Source organism: Drosophila virilis, chromosome 5, assembly GCF_030788295.1.
Source record: "Drosophila virilis strain 15010-1051.87 chromosome 5, Dvir_AGI_RSII-ME, whole genome shotgun sequence".
Classification (NCBI taxonomy): Eukaryota; Metazoa; Arthropoda; class Insecta; order Diptera; family Drosophilidae; genus Drosophila; species Drosophila virilis.
In genome coordinates this window covers 10665313-10680125 of record NC_091547.1, presented here as the reverse complement: position 1 = coordinate 10680125, position 14813 = coordinate 10665313, and the positions used below count along the sequence as shown (strand labels likewise).

General features: G+C 39.9%; 3 protein-coding genes across 11 annotated transcripts in view; all 3 read right to left on the bottom strand.

Moving 5' to 3' along the window:
* Positions 1–366: 366 nt before the first annotated feature.
* On the bottom strand, positions 367–1874 carry Zip42C.1 (Zinc/iron regulated transporter-related protein 42C.1). Its single transcript, XM_002050437.3, has 2 exons — positions 803–1874; positions 367–632 (listed from the first exon to the last, which is right to left on the bottom strand). Exons 1-2 carry the CDS (start codon positions 1872–1874, stop codon positions 592–594), a joined length of 1113 nt encoding a protein of 370 aa, XP_002050473.1. The 3' UTR covers positions 367–591.
* A 692-nt stretch (positions 1875–2566) lies between these two features.
* On the bottom strand, positions 2567–3571 carry Zip42C.2 (Zinc/iron regulated transporter-related protein 42C.2). Its single transcript, XM_002050438.1, has 2 exons — positions 2689–3571; positions 2567–2634 (listed from the first exon to the last, which is right to left on the bottom strand). Exons 1-2 carry the CDS (start codon positions 3569–3571, stop codon positions 2567–2569), a joined length of 951 nt encoding a protein of 316 aa, XP_002050474.1.
* A 1323-nt stretch (positions 3572–4894) lies between these two features.
* The window catches only part of hlk (hulk), a 37070-nt gene continuing 27151 nt past the window's right edge, over positions 4895–14813 (bottom strand). For 6 of the 9 annotated variants that reach the window (XM_070209711.1, XM_070209708.1, XM_070209704.1 and 3 more), the window contains 8 exons: positions 7896–8027; positions 7513–7671; positions 6767–6923; positions 6535–6701; positions 6320–6476; positions 5919–6085; positions 5656–5838; positions 4895–5583 (listed from right to left, as the gene is read on the bottom strand). In XM_070209711.1, the coding sequence (XP_070065812.1) occupies positions 5396–5583; positions 5656–5838; positions 5919–6085; positions 6320–6476; positions 6535–6701; positions 6767–6923; positions 7513–7671; positions 7896–8027 (1310 nt within the window). In that variant the 3' untranslated portion in view covers positions 4895–5395. The remainder of the gene's footprint in view (positions 5584–5655; positions 5839–5918; positions 6086–6319; positions 6477–6534; positions 6702–6766; positions 6924–7512; positions 7672–7895; positions 8028–14813) is intronic. The other 3 variants (XM_002050439.4, XM_032435983.2, XM_032435978.2) reach the window with 1 other exon arrangement.

Below are 14813 nucleotides of genomic sequence, written 5' to 3'. Positions count from 1 at the left end.
GCTCATGTGAACTGTTAACTCTCTTACGCTTAGAGAGTGTTTGTCGCTGTTATGAAAACAGTGGAGTAGATATGACGGGTTTTAAGGGGACAATCTTTACACATAAACTAGTTGATTTTGGACAGAACAGATGAAATATTTTATGCTCTTATTTATATTCAATAAATTAATTGACTTATAAAACCCATATATATTTTTAGGGTACCCTACTGTTCTACTGTTCTTTGCTCCCAGAACAGTTAACAGTTTCTGCACACATTCTGTTAGCTTCACAGATGACAAGCAGTGTGTACATATGGACAGGCTATAAATAATGAAATAAATCAAGCGCGCGCAAATTTGAATGAAAACTACTAAAAAGCAATCATATTGAATACATGGTTTATTTATTTTGGAAACTATTTATAAATGTTTTATGGCACTTTATTCACAATTTGACAATATTCGCTTGTTTGATATACTCAGCATGTTTATGATCCGGCAATATACTGATGCCGATTATTTAACAATTTATTACGCTTGTTAAGGCTAACTATAGATACGTTAATTATAATTCACATATATTGATTTATGCATTAGCTCAAGCACACGCTAGGAACAGGAGTCACTATCAGCACCTTCCGCCTCGTCAGCTGTAAGAGATAAAGAGTGTTATAGTCATTCAACAAATTTCGCCAGATCTTAATATTATTAATGCCCATGGCTTAGTTGACATCAATCACTTATCTTAACTTGATAACTAAAGGCAGGAGTGTGTCAATCAAAGCCAATAGCGGCATTTCATTTCTATCAGTTCACTTACAAAGTATTTGTAGTCCAAACATTAAAGCAAAGCCCGCCAGAGCGGCTATATATGCTCGCCAGCCCGCATGATTCTGCGTGAGAATCTCAAAGAATACCACATAGAGCAGCGTGCCCGAGGCAATGCCCTGGAGTATGCCCGAGGGTACGCTCGGCTGATTCGCATCCGCCTGCTGACTAATGCCAATGCCAATACCAATGCCAATGGGCGTGACAATCGAGAAAGTTATGAGATAGATAATGGCCAGCGAGGCGCGCGTGCGAGCCACCATCAGCTCCATGCCCACGCAGAATGCCAGCACCAGTTTGTGGGCAGCGACAGCGCCAAACATGAACCACACAGTGCCCACCGTGCCCTCCAGGCCAATGGCCATGCCCTCGAAGAGCTCGTGCAGGGACAGGGCCAGTATAATGCCCAGGCCGCGCATAGAGGAGCCATTGCTGTCCACTGGCATATGACTGTGGCCATGACCAGGCGCTGGAGGCGGCAACTCATGATCATGATGCTGGTGCTCCGGCAGCGGATCCTGTGTGCTGGACTTCAAGGCGTCCTGTTTGCGTCTGGTGCTGCGCATCAGCACACTGTGCCTAATACTAAGCCCACGCTCGAAGGCTTCGCTGGCCAGCGACTCCTTGCGGCTGAGCTGCTGCTGTTGACGTCGCATAAACGAATGCATCACCTCGTCCAGAGCGTACATGAGAAAGAAGCCCGTGCAGAGCAGCATCTCGGGCAGGGCAAAAGGCGTCGCCTCCAAAATGCCACAATGCTGCAGTAGCTCCACCACCTCAATCACCTCCGGCAGCATGTGCAGAAATGTGGTGCAGATCAATACGCCGCCGCCAAAGTAGATCAGGCAGCGCACCACTGTCGAGGCGCGCGTCTCCTCCGGCTTCTGTTTGGTCCACTTCATGCAGCGATCCAGCATGTACGGCAAACTGCCGCAAAGCACCGTAATCACAATCAGCAGCACCATCGCCACAATTTTGGCCACCAGCAGCGCATGCTTATCCACCGTTCCCGTTGCCGAATCTCGGGCTATATTCACTTCCGACGACGTTTGTATTCCGTACATCTTGGCAGCACCGAATGCAAGGAACAAGTGCAAACGAATTGCCAACGGTGCGACCACTTATACCCCTATCTGGTGGCCATAAACTATTGTGGTGCGCACTGATTGACAGCAGAAATTATGATCGCCTGGGAAACAGATTACAGGGGCGGACTTCCCGAGCGCTCGGCCGTCTGGTTCGGTTCTTTGTTGCCAATTTAAGTAACATTGATTTTGATTGTTCGAAATGGTATCGAAATTTCAATTTGCTCCGATAAGAAGGTCTTTATATATTTTAGTCTATGTAAGCCAGACTATGCACAGATATCTGCTACACCGAGAGAATTAAGTGTGCAGAAATAAATTATATCAGGAGACAGATTTTCCAACATTTTTTTGGTATTTTATAGAAATAATTGAAAATTTCGCTTAATCTTTGCTATGAAATTTGATTTTTATATAAGCTTAAAGTATAACTAAGCTCTCTGATCAAAGCTTCTTTCCATACTAAAAGCTTGTATGTGATTGTAAAGCTGTTTAAAGCTCTTTTAACAATTTTTAACGCTGTGCTCTGGACTATTAGAGTTAACTGTTCAAAGCTTTTTGCTTAGTTACGCGCAAAACCTTAAAGCTTTTGAAGCTTCAATTTAACAGCTTTTCGTGAATCGTAGTGTTGAAAAATAACTTAAGTAACTGCTGCATGCGTCTCAAACTTATTATTTTTTATTAATTGTTCCTCCAATAGAAGGGCATTCGTATGCGGATTTTCCCGCAGCTTCGACGACTGCAAAAGAGCAAAGCTCAGGTTAAGTAGCCAATTATTCACTCTTTCACTCACCTGCAATTTGCAAGCCAAACATGAGCAGAAAGCCGCCCAAGGAGCATAGAAATATTCGCCAGCCAGCGTGATTCTTGGCCACAATTTCAAAGTAGACGACATAGAGCAGCGTGCCACAGGCAATGCCCTGCAATATACCCGCCGGAATGCTTGGCTGATTTGCGCTCGAGCCCTCGCTGACTGCAATGCCGACGCCCACGCCAATGGGCGTGACAATGGAGAAGACGACCAGGTAAATGACAGCAATTAGCCAGCGTGTGTGGGCCATCATAATCTCCATGCCTATGCAAAAGGCTAGGACTAGCTTGTGAGCCGCAATCGCACCGCACATAAACCAAACCGTATCCACGCTTTCCTCCAGGCCAATGGCCATGCCGCCAAAGAGTTCGTGCAACGACAGTGCCACGATAATGCCCAGGCCACGCAGCCAATTGGGCTGCTCCGGCTCGAGTTGCTCCTGCTTTGAGTCCCGTTCGGGTGCATCTTCCAGCGCCTGCTGCATGGCCTTCTGTTTTCGCCGTTGTCGTCGCCCCACAAAGAAGTACATCAGCTCCTCGATGGCGTACATCAGAAAGAAACCGGTGCACATCAGCATCTCGGCCAAAGCAAAGGGCGTCGCCGCTAGCATGTGGCATTGTTGCAGGGCACTCACCACGCCGAGCACAGCCGGCAGCATGTGAATGAATGTGGTGGCAATTAGGACGCCGCCGCCAAAGTTGAGCAGGCAGAGGACAGCCAGGAAATCCCGAGCATTGCTCTGCGTGCGTTGCGTCCACTTGAACCAGCGATCGAGCACATAGGGTATGAAGCAGAAGATTAATGTGACCAGCAGCAGGACCACAATAACCACAATTTTGGCCACCAGCAAATTGTGATCGTTCATGGCGCCAGCTGCAATAGAAATGGACTCCAATTGGAAATTGTCAACCAGCATATACTTTATAAATGCCTTTCAACTAACGCATATCTGGTTACAGATATCAGGCAATTATTCTTTAAGTACTTGACTTATATCCTAAAGCTCTTAAGCATTGCTTAAAGCCGAAAACTTGAAAAAGTCTGCGGAAAATTTGCTGACACTACAGTAGAACCTCGGTGGTAAGCGATTAATTGGTAGAAACACAAATTAATAAGATAAATAAGAGTTTTCTTTGGATAATACTAGTTGTATCAGAAGGTAACGAAAAATAAAAATAAACTAAATAAACAAATGTTAAAATTAAATATTGTTGCTTGCTTTGAACTGGCGACCTCTTCCTTGAGTCCGACGTTTAGTCCGACGCTTAGTCTATGACCCTAAAAAAATCTTCTTAAGAATTTTTCACTTTGTAGTTTTTATGTCTATATATATTTATAATTTTTGATATTTATATTAAAATCCAAAATGTTGTACAGTTGTTTTTTTATATTTTCTTATTATTTTTTACATTTTGTTAATAACAATTTGTTTTAGTGTATTGTCACTGTAGTTCGGTAAATAATAACTTTGTCTGGGGGCTGCCAACCTGAAATTTCACCAGAGATAAGTAGTCGGGGACTTCGTAACTTTCACGTGGTAACCAACCGCCTGTTGAAAATTCAGACTGATAACTTCAAATTGCGGAAAAAAAGGCCTGCGGCATAGATAGCTCAGAACTGATATCTCCCTGCTAAAATTGATATCACATAGATTACAATGCCAATAGCAACATGAGCTAATTATTTATCGCATCATGAGTTATTTAACAATATCATCCGATGCTTCAAGGCTGTCAACGGGGGCTGTCGCGCTGAAATTTCATTTTGCCTGTGGATAAAAGCCGTAAAGCCCCCTGTTTACCTCCGAAAATTTCAGACTGATAACTTTCGATGATTGTTAAAGGAACGCAATTTGAGTTAAATTAATAAAAATAAATATACATAAATACTTTTTCAAGAATTTGAATTATTGTTTTTTTTTTTTTATTTATCCGTAATAGTTTACTGTAATTTTTATTCATGTTTTGCATTTATATTATATAATTGTATTTGTAATTGTATTTAAATATAATTTTAAAAGTAATTACTATGACTTGAGTGTTGCTTTAATTATTTATTGTTTTATTTATTTAAATGTTTAAGTACATAATTGTGAAGTGAAATATATGAAATATTGATATTTTAATATATGTAAGCAGCCGGAAAATGTATATAAATATTTTGTAAAAATTAACGGATTTGTTTTGCAGTTGTTGTTGTTGTAGTTGTTGTCATTATTATCATTCAAATGATATAGTATGTAATATTTGCAATGTTCTGTCACCAGGGACTCTCTCTCTCTCTCTTCCTCTCTCTCTCTGTGTCTCTGTCTGTCGCACAATACTTGGGAGCAGCATATTCGGCACTGTCGTTATAAAGTCATTTCTTAAAGTCGTCTAATTTAGACGATTCCATGATGATAGTTCGTTATTTAATGTAATGCTTCATGATGATGATTGGATGTGTGTGTGTGTGTGTGTGTTGTGCGTGCGTGTGTGTGTGTAGTGGCTTGTGTGTTTCGCTTCGTTTTTCTATTTAAGTTTTTCATTTGCTCTCTTCCTCTTCCTCTCACTCTTTTCCTCACTCTCCCCCTGACTCTCCCTCTCGTTCTCTACACGCAGGCACGCCCTTGTAGTAGTTGCAATATCGTATGTTCTTCAATAAAATTTTGCCAACAGCATCCACAGTTGACCCACGGAATTGGGCCACATCACGACTGCTTCGGATGCTGTACTGGGGGCGGTGGGGCGGGCTTGAAGCACTGCAGCAAGAAGGCGGTATAGATGACGAACGCCAGCGCCAGGGCTATCAGGGCGTACATGAATATGTTCAGTTCCGGCTGGCGGAAGCGATTCTTGCGCAGCCATTCGAGCACCTCATCCTCCGAGAGCAAATCGCCTGTGCAACGAAGAACACACATTATTATATCTTATATTTAACTAAAAACTACAGATACTAATGAAAACCTGCCTCTGTATATGCTGGGAAAACGGCGCCGGAAATAGACCATGGCTGGCAGCTTGGTAACGCCCCATTTTTTGGCATAACGCGAATCGGCCATTTTAACAAATGTTATGTCCAGATTATCCGTTTCGCTGTCAATGTTCTCCAGTTTCTCCAAAGACGCAATGCTGTCCGGCTGATTGTGCTCATCTGCCAGACATTAAAGATATATACAATGGAAATTTAAATAAATTATATACAGATATTATTTTTATATGCCCTGTACTTACAAAAGAACACAGATATAAATTCGTTTTCCTCGAGCAGCTTGTCCAGCATTTTACGATTAACCTCTTCGATTTCGTTTTTAATTTCGAATACATCCTGTGATGTTAGCCAGGTAATAACCTTGTCATGCTGATGCATATCGCCATCATAAAGCACAGGCACTTGTTTTCTAAAAATATTAAACAAATATTATTTCATAGATTATAATAAAATCATATTACTTAACTACCATAGACTTTGAAATTTTAAATTTTAAATTTAATATTTATATTCACATATTCGAAACTATTTTTTATATGATGTAGAACACTAAATTATTGGAAAAGGTACTTTTAAATACCTTCTACAATACATTTGGTTTTTGCTATCAAACAAAAATATCATTTATTGCGATTCAACTTACCGGAAATACACCAGCGAGGGTATATTGACAACTTCATACTTTTTGGCCGCCTCCACGCTGGCAATCTTAACAAAATCAATGCCAAACATGTCAGCCTCGCCATCAATTTCCTCGAGCTCCTCAAGTATCTCCTCGCACTCGGCACAATCATCGTCGTCTAAATTGAAATATTTTAGTATCCCAAAATTTAGTGTATAGTAGGATTGTCTGCTTACAGAAGAATACGACCAGCAAAGTAGACTCGGCCATGAGGCGATCCAACATGCGCTCATTCACCTCCTCAATCTCATCGGCCAGCTCCCGATTGTCATCGTCTATCAACCACTCAAGGACGGACTGTTCGTTCTGTAGATCGCCCTCAAAGAGCAGGGGATTGCCATTGCTGTGTGGGTTACATAATCCAAGAATGACTTTTATACTCTGTAATATTCAGGTACAAAAACCTACCGGAAGTAGACCAAGGCCGGGAAGGTCTTGATAGAATAACGTTTCGCCAGTTGCGGATCTTGTATTTTGACCATGTGTATGCCAAAGACATCGCATTCATCGTCAATCAGCTCCAGACCCTCCAATATCTGATCACAGATATTGCAATTGATTTTGTCTGGTCATAAACGAAGTAAATTATCATTAGAATATACTTTAGCTAATAAATTTATGGTGTGTATTTTATACGAATGTGAAGCGTAGACTGCGTAGCAGATAAGTTAGATAAGTTATAAGTATATAGAGGCGATGCAGCTAGTGGATAGGAAGAAAACGCCAAAACAAAAGGTATTCGCGCCCAAACTAAATTCTTTTTTAATTATTTACTTGTTAAAATTTAATTTTTGTTTTGTTACAACAAATTCGCAACATTTTGGACAACATTTTAAGCATTAGACCCTGGTCAAGTAGGCGGGGCATTTAGTTTGGTCGGTAATACGATTAAAAGCCGTGTTTAGTATAAGAGTTGTATAAGAGTGATATAAAAGATGTATAAGAGTCTTATAAGAGCTGTATAAGAGTTACAAAGGAGTTGTATAAGAGTTACATAGGAGTTGCTTAAGAGTTGTATAAGAGCTGTATAAGAGAACAGTTTTTGTCGTTTTTTTAGGCAGAAATGTTTATCTTTGTTAGGAGCTCGAAAAACATGCGATCGATATTTATTTTGTTGGCTGTTGCGATTTGTAGACAGAAGGAATACGGAATACCTTGTTTTTGGATACGTTTTCTTTTACGTGAAATGTAGCTTTGTACGAATTGGCTGGATGAGTGTTTGGCGTTGGCGGTCAGGTTGCTTTCTTTAAGACTAGAGGGTGAGCAGAAACTTCGACAGTAAGCGGGTGGCTTGCCCTTGCGCTCAGTCGGCACTGAGGCGTTTCGGATTTTGGGATATCGGTTTTTATTTTTTTTTGTATATTTTATATTTTCGGATTGTTTGTGGTAGGTGTTGTGGTGCAGAGAGTTTGATGTTTGTGTGGTGCGGTGCGGTGGTATTGGAGTTGCCGAGGTATATAATTGATATTGTGTGACAATATGAAAAGTTGTTTTCTCGTTCTTTTTCTTTTGTGTAATCTAATTTTGTACAACTTACAGAAGTAGACGGCCAGATATTGGGTTTCCTCGACCATGGTTTCCAGCATCTGACGTGTGATTAGCTCAATGCGATCCTCCGTCTTTTGTGTGATTAACCACTGAAGTACTTCCTCCTCCTCGCTGAGCTCACCTAGCAGTAGAAAAATAAGATTTTAGACTGTGTGGAACTATTCCTAATCAACCGAGAGGGCAAATCATGAGCAAAAAGCAATCTGAATGACAGATTAATCTAGAGGCAAAACCATGAATAAAAAACCAAACATCATGAAAATCTTATGAGATTTGGCCCAGTTATGGGGGTTGGAAATGTTGGCCCATGTCTATACACGAACTTGGGGTAAGATTTTGACATGAAGTTCGACCAAAAAATATGTATCCAGATTTAAATGCCAGATTGATCTAGAGGTTGAACCATGGACAAAAATCCAAACCTCATGAAAATCTGATAAGATTTGGCCCAGTTATGGGGGTGGGAAAATTTGGACCATGTCTATACACGAAACTTGGGGTAAGATTTTGACATGAATTTCGACCAAAAAATATATATCCAGATTTGAATGCCAGATTGATCTAGAGGTCGAACCATGAACAAAAATCCAAACCTCGTGAAAATCTGATAAGATTTAGCCCAGTTATGGGGGCTGGAAATTTTGGCCCATGTCTATATATGAAACTTGGGGTAAGATTTTGACATGAATTTCGACCAAAAAATATGTATCCAGATTTAAATGCCAGATTGATCTAGAGGGCGAACCATGGACAAAAATCCAAACCTCGTCAAAATCTGATTAGATTTGGCCCAGTTATGGGGGTGGGAAAATTTGGCCCATGTCTATACCCGAAACTTGGGGTAAGATTTTGACATGAATTTCGACCAAAAAATATGTATCCAGATTTGAATGCCAGATTGATCTAGAGGTTGAACCATGGACAAAAATCCAAACCTCATGAAAATCTGATAGGATTTGGCCCAGTTATGGGGGTGGGAAAATTTGGACCATGTCTATACACGAAACTTGGGGTAAGATTTTGACATGAATTTCGACCAAAAAATAAGTATCCAGATTTGAATGCCAGATTGATCTAGAGGTCGAACCATGAACAAAAATCCAAACCTCGTGAAAATCTGATAAGATTAAGCCCAGTTATGGGGGTTGGAAATTTTGGCCCATGTCTATACACGAAACTTGGGGTAAGATTTTGACATGAATTTCGACCAAAAAATATATATCCAGATTTGAATGCCAGATTGATCTAGAGGTCGAACCATCAACAAAAATCCAAGCCTCGTGAAAATCTGATTAGATTTGGCCCAGTTATGGGGGTGGGAAAATTTTGCCCATGTCTATACACGAAACTTGGGGTAAGATTTTGACATGAATTTCGACCAAAAAATATGTATCCAGATTTGAATGCCAGATTGATCTAGAGGTTGAACCATGGACAAAAATCCAAACCTCATGAAAATCTGATAAGATTTGGCCCAGTTATGGGGGTGGGAAAATTTGGACCATGTCTATACACGAAACTTGGGGTAAGATTTTGACATGAATTTCGACCAAAAAATAAGTATCCAGATTTGAATGCCAGATTGATCTAGAGGTCGAACCATGAACAAAAATCCAAACCTCGTGAAAATCTGATAAGATTTAGCCCAGTTATGGGGGCTGGAAATTTTGGCCCATGTCTATATATGAAACTTGGGGTAAGATTTTGACATGAATTTCGACCAAAAAACATGTATCCAGATTTAAATGCCAGATTGATCTAGAGGTCGAACCGTCAACAAAAATCCAAGCCTCGTGAAAATCTGATTAGATTTGGCCCAGTTATGGGGGTGGGAAAATTTGGCCCATGTCTATACACGAAACTTGGGGTAAGATTCTGACATGAATTTCGACCAAAAAGTATGTATCCAGATTTGAATGCCAGATTGATCTAGAGGTCGAACCATCAACAAAAATCCAAGCCTCGTGAAAATCTGATTAGATTTGGCCCAGTTATGGGGGTGGGAAAATTTGGCCCATGTCTATACACGAAACTTGGGGTAAGATTTTGACATGAATTTCGACCAAAAAATATGTATCCAGATTTGAATGCCAGATTGATCTAGAGGTTGAACCATGGACAAAAATCCAAACCTCATGAAAATCTGATAAGATTTGGCCCAGTTATGGGGGTGGAAAAATTTGGACCATGTCTATACACGAAACTTGGGGTAAGATTTTGACATGAATTTCGACCAAAAAATATGTATCCAGATTTGAATGCCAGATTGATCTAGAGGTCGAACCATCAACAAAAATCCAAACCTCGTGAAAATCTGATAAGATTTGGCCCAGTTATGGGGTGGGAAATTTTGGCATATGTCTATATATGAAAATTGGAGTAAGATTTTGACATGAATTTCGACCAAAAAATATGTGTGCAGATTTGAATGCCAGATTGATCTAGAGGGCGAACCATGGACAAAAATCCAAACCTCGTCAAAATCTGATGTGATTTGACCCAGTTATGGGGGTGGGAAAATTTGGACCATGTCTATACACGAAACTTGGGGTAAGATTTTGACATGAATTTCGACCAAAAAATAAGTATCCAGATTTGAATGCCAGATTGATCTAGAGGTCGAACCATGAACAAAAATCCAAACCTCGTGAAAATCTGATAAGATTTAGCCCAGTTATGGGGGCTGGAAATTTTGGCCCATGTCTATATATGAAACTTGGGGTAAGATTTTGACATGAATTTCGACCAAAAAACATGTATCCAGATTTAAATGCCAGATTGATCTAGAGGTCGAACCGTCAACAAAAATCCAAGCCTCGTGAAAATCTGATTAGATTTGGCCCAGTTATGGGGGTGGGAAAATTTGGCCCATGTCTATACACGAAACTTGGGGTAAGATTCTGACATGAATTTCGACCAAAAAGTATGTATCCAGATTTGAATGCCAGATTGATCTAGAGGTCGAACCATCAACAAAAATCCAAGCCTCGTGAAGATCTGATTAGATTTGGCCCAGTTATGGGGGTGGGAAAATTTGGCCCATGTCTATACACGAAACTTGGGGTAAGATTTTGACATGAATTTCGACCAAAAAATATGTATCCAGATTTGAATGCCAGATTGATCTAGAGGTTGAACCATGGACAAAAATCCAAACCTCATGAAAATCTGATAAGATTTGGCCCAGTTATGGGGGTGGAAAAATTTGGACCATGTCTATACACGAAACTTGGGGTAAGATTTTGACATGAATTTCGACCAAAAAATATGTATCCAGATTTGAATGCCAGATTGATCTAGAGGTCGAACCATCAACAAAAATCCAAACCTCGTGAAAATCTGATAAGATTTGGCCCAGTTATGGGGTGGGAAATTTTGGCATATGTCTATATATGAAAATTGGAGTAAGATTTTGACATGAATTTCGACCAAAAAATATGTGTGCAGATTTGAATGCCAGATTGATCTAGAGGGCGAACCATGGACAAAAATCCAAACCTCGTCAAAATCTGATGTGATTTGACCCAGTTATGGGGGTGGGAAATTTTGGGTCATGTGTATACACGAAACTTGGGGTAAGATTTTGACATGAATTTCGACCAAAAAATATGTGTGCAGATTTAAATGCCACATTGATCTAGGGGGCGAACCATGGACAAAAATCCAAACCACATGAAAATCTGATAAGATTTGGCCCAGTTATGGGGGTTGGAAATTTTGGCCCATGTCTATACACGAAACTTGGGGTAAGATTTTGACATGAATTTCGACCAAAAAATATGTGTGCAGATTTAAATGCCAGATTGATCTAGAGGGCGAACCATGGACAAAAATCCAAACCTCGTCAAAATCTGATGTGATTTGACCCAGTTATGGGGGTGGGAAATTTTGGGCCATGTGTATACACGAAACTTGGGGTAAGATTTTGACATGAATTTCGACCAAAAAATATATATCCAGATTTGAATGCCAGATTGATCTAGAGGTCGAACCATCAACAAAAATCCAAGCCTCGTGAAAATCTGATTAGATTTGGCCCAGTTATGGGGGTGGGAAAATTTGGACCATGTCTATACACGAAACTTGGGGTAAGATTTTGACATGGATTTCGACAAAAAAATATGTATCCAGATTTGAATGCCACATTGATCTAGGGGGCGAACCATGGACAAAAATCCAAACCACATGAAAATCTGATAAGATTTGGCCCAGTTATGGGGGTTGGAAATTTTGGCCCATGTCTATACACGAAACTTGGGGTAAGATTTTGACATGAATTTCGACCAAAAAATATGTGTGCAGATTTAAATGCCAGATTGATCTAGAGGGCGAACCATGGACAAAAATCCAAACCTCGTCAAAATCTGATGTGATTTGACCCAGTTATGGGGGTGGGAAATTTTGGGCCATGTGTATACACGAAACTTGGGGTAAGATTTTGACATGAATTTCGACCAAAAAATATATATCCAGATTTGAATGCCAGATTGATCTAGAGGTCGAACCATCAACAAAAATCCAAGCCTCGTGAAAATCTGATTAGATTTGGCCCAGTTATGGGGGTGGGAAAATTTGGACCATGTCTATACACGAAACTTGGGGTAAGATTTTGACATGAATTTCGACCAAAAAATAAGTATCCAGATTTGAATGCCAGATTGATCTAGAGGTCGAACCATGAACAAAAATCCAAACCTCGTGAAAATCTGATAAGATTTAGCCCAGTTATGGGGGCTGGAAATTTTGGCCCATGTCTATATATGAAACTTGGGGTAAGATTTTGACATGAATTTCGACCAAAAAACATGTATCCAGATTTAAATGCCAGATTGATCTAGAGGTCGAACCGTCAACAAAAATCCAATTCTCGTGAAAATCTGATTAGATTTGGCCCAGTTATGGGGGTGGGAAAATTTGGCCCATGTCTATACACGAAACTTGGGGTAAGATTCTGACATGAATTTCGACCAAAAAGTATGTATCCAGATTTGAATGCCAGATTGATCTAGAGGTCGAACCATCAACAAAAATCCAAGCCTCGTGAAAATCTGATTAGATTTGGCCCAGTTATGGGGGTGGGAAAATTTGGCCCATGTCTATACACGAAACTTGGGGTAAGATTTTGACATGAATTTCGACCAAAAAATATGTATCCAGATTTGAATGCCAGATTGATCTAGAGGTTGAACCATGGACAAAAATCCAAACCTCATGAAAATCTGATAAGATTTGGCCCAGTTATGGGGGTGGGAAAATTTGGACCATGTCTATACACGAAACTTGGGGTAAGATTTTGACATGAATTTCGACCAAAAAATATGTATCCAGATTTGAATGCCAGATTGATCTAGAGGTTGAACCATGGACAAAAATCCAAACCTCATGAAAATCTGATAAGATTTGGCCCAGTTATGGGGGTGGAAAAATTTGGACCATGTCTATACACGAAACTTGGGGTAAGATTTTGACATGAATTTCGACCAAAAAATATATATCCAGATTTGAATGCCAGATTGATCTAGAGGTCGAACCATCAACAAAAATCCAAGCCTCGTGAAAATCTGATTAGATTTGGCCCAGTTATGGGGGTGGGAAAATTTGGACCATGTCTATACACGAAACTTGGGGTAAGATTTTGACATGAATTTCGACCAAAAAATAAGTATCCAGATTTGAATGCCAGATTGATCTAGAGGTCGAACCATGAACAAAAATCCAAACCTCGTGAAAATCTGATAAGATTTAGCCCAGTTATGGGGGCTGGAAATTTTGGCCCATGTCTATATATGAAAATTGGAGTAAGATTTTGACATGAATTTCGACCAAAAAATATGTGTGCAGATTTGAATGCCAGATTGATCTAGAGGGCGAACCATGGACAAAAATCCAAACCTCGTCAAAATCTGATGTGATTTGACCCAGTTATGGGGGTGGGAAATTTTGGGTCATGTGTATACACGAAACTTGGGGTAAGATTTTGACATGAATTTCGACCAAAAAATATGTGTTCAGATTTGAATGCCAGATTGATCTAGAGGGAAAACTATGAACAAAAAGTTAAACTTCGTAAAAATCTGATAAGATTTGGCCCAGTTATGGGGGTGGGAAATTTTGGGCCATGTCTATTCACGAAACCTGGGGTAAGATTTTGACATGGATTTCGACAAAAAAATATGTATCCAGATTTGAATGCCACATTGATCTAGGGGGCGAACCATGGACAAAAATCCAAACCACATGAAAATCTGATAAGATTTGGCCCAGTTATGGGGGTTGGAAATTTTGGCCCATGTCTATACACGAAACTTGGGGTAAGATTTTGACATGAATTTCGACCAAAAAATATGTGTGCAGATTTAAATGCCAGATTGATCTAGAGGGCGAACCATGGACAAAAATCCAAACCTCGTCAAAATCTGATGTGATTTGACCCAGTTATGGGGGTGGGAAATTTTGGGCCATGTGTATACACGAAACTTGGGGTAAGATTTTGACATGAATTTCGACCAAAAAATATGTATTCATATTTGTATGCCGGATTAATCTAGAGGGAAAACTATGAACAAAAAGCCAAACTTCGTAAAAGTCGGATCAGTTTTGACCCAGTTGTAGGGCTGGAAAATTTAGACATATACAAATCTTTCGGAAAGATCTCGGCATGAATTTCGAATAAAAAAACGCATTCAGATTTGAATGCAGGATTAATCTTGAGGGAAAACCATGAACAAAAAGATGACATTTGACCGATATATGCAAGTTGGGAAATTGTTACCCGTGTCCATAGTCTGTCATTTAGTCAGTCAATCGAGACAAACAGTTTAATATATGGAGATTAGTAAGCTAATATGTTGGTCTGCAGCTCGTAACTGGGTATTTTCAAGTCGAGCACACATTTACTTGCTTAATA

Excerpts from the sequence above, each read along its gene's own strand:
- Zip42C.2 (XM_002050438.1), bottom strand. The coding sequence starts at position 3,571 with ATGAACGATCACAATTTGCTGGTGGCCAAAATTGTGGTTATTGTGGTC. Across the intron at positions 2,635-2,688 it reads GTTTGGCTTGCAAATTGCAG|TCGTCGAAGCTGCGGGAAAA; the intron begins GTGAGTGAAAGA and ends GCTCTTTTGCAG.
- Zip42C.1 (XM_002050437.3), bottom strand. The coding sequence starts at position 1,874 with ATGTACGGAATACAAACGTCGTCGGAAGTGAATATAGCCCGAGATTCG. Across the intron at positions 633-802 it reads GTTTGGACTACAAATACTTT|CTGACGAGGCGGAAGGTGCT; the intron begins GTAAGTGAACTG and ends TATCTCTTACAG.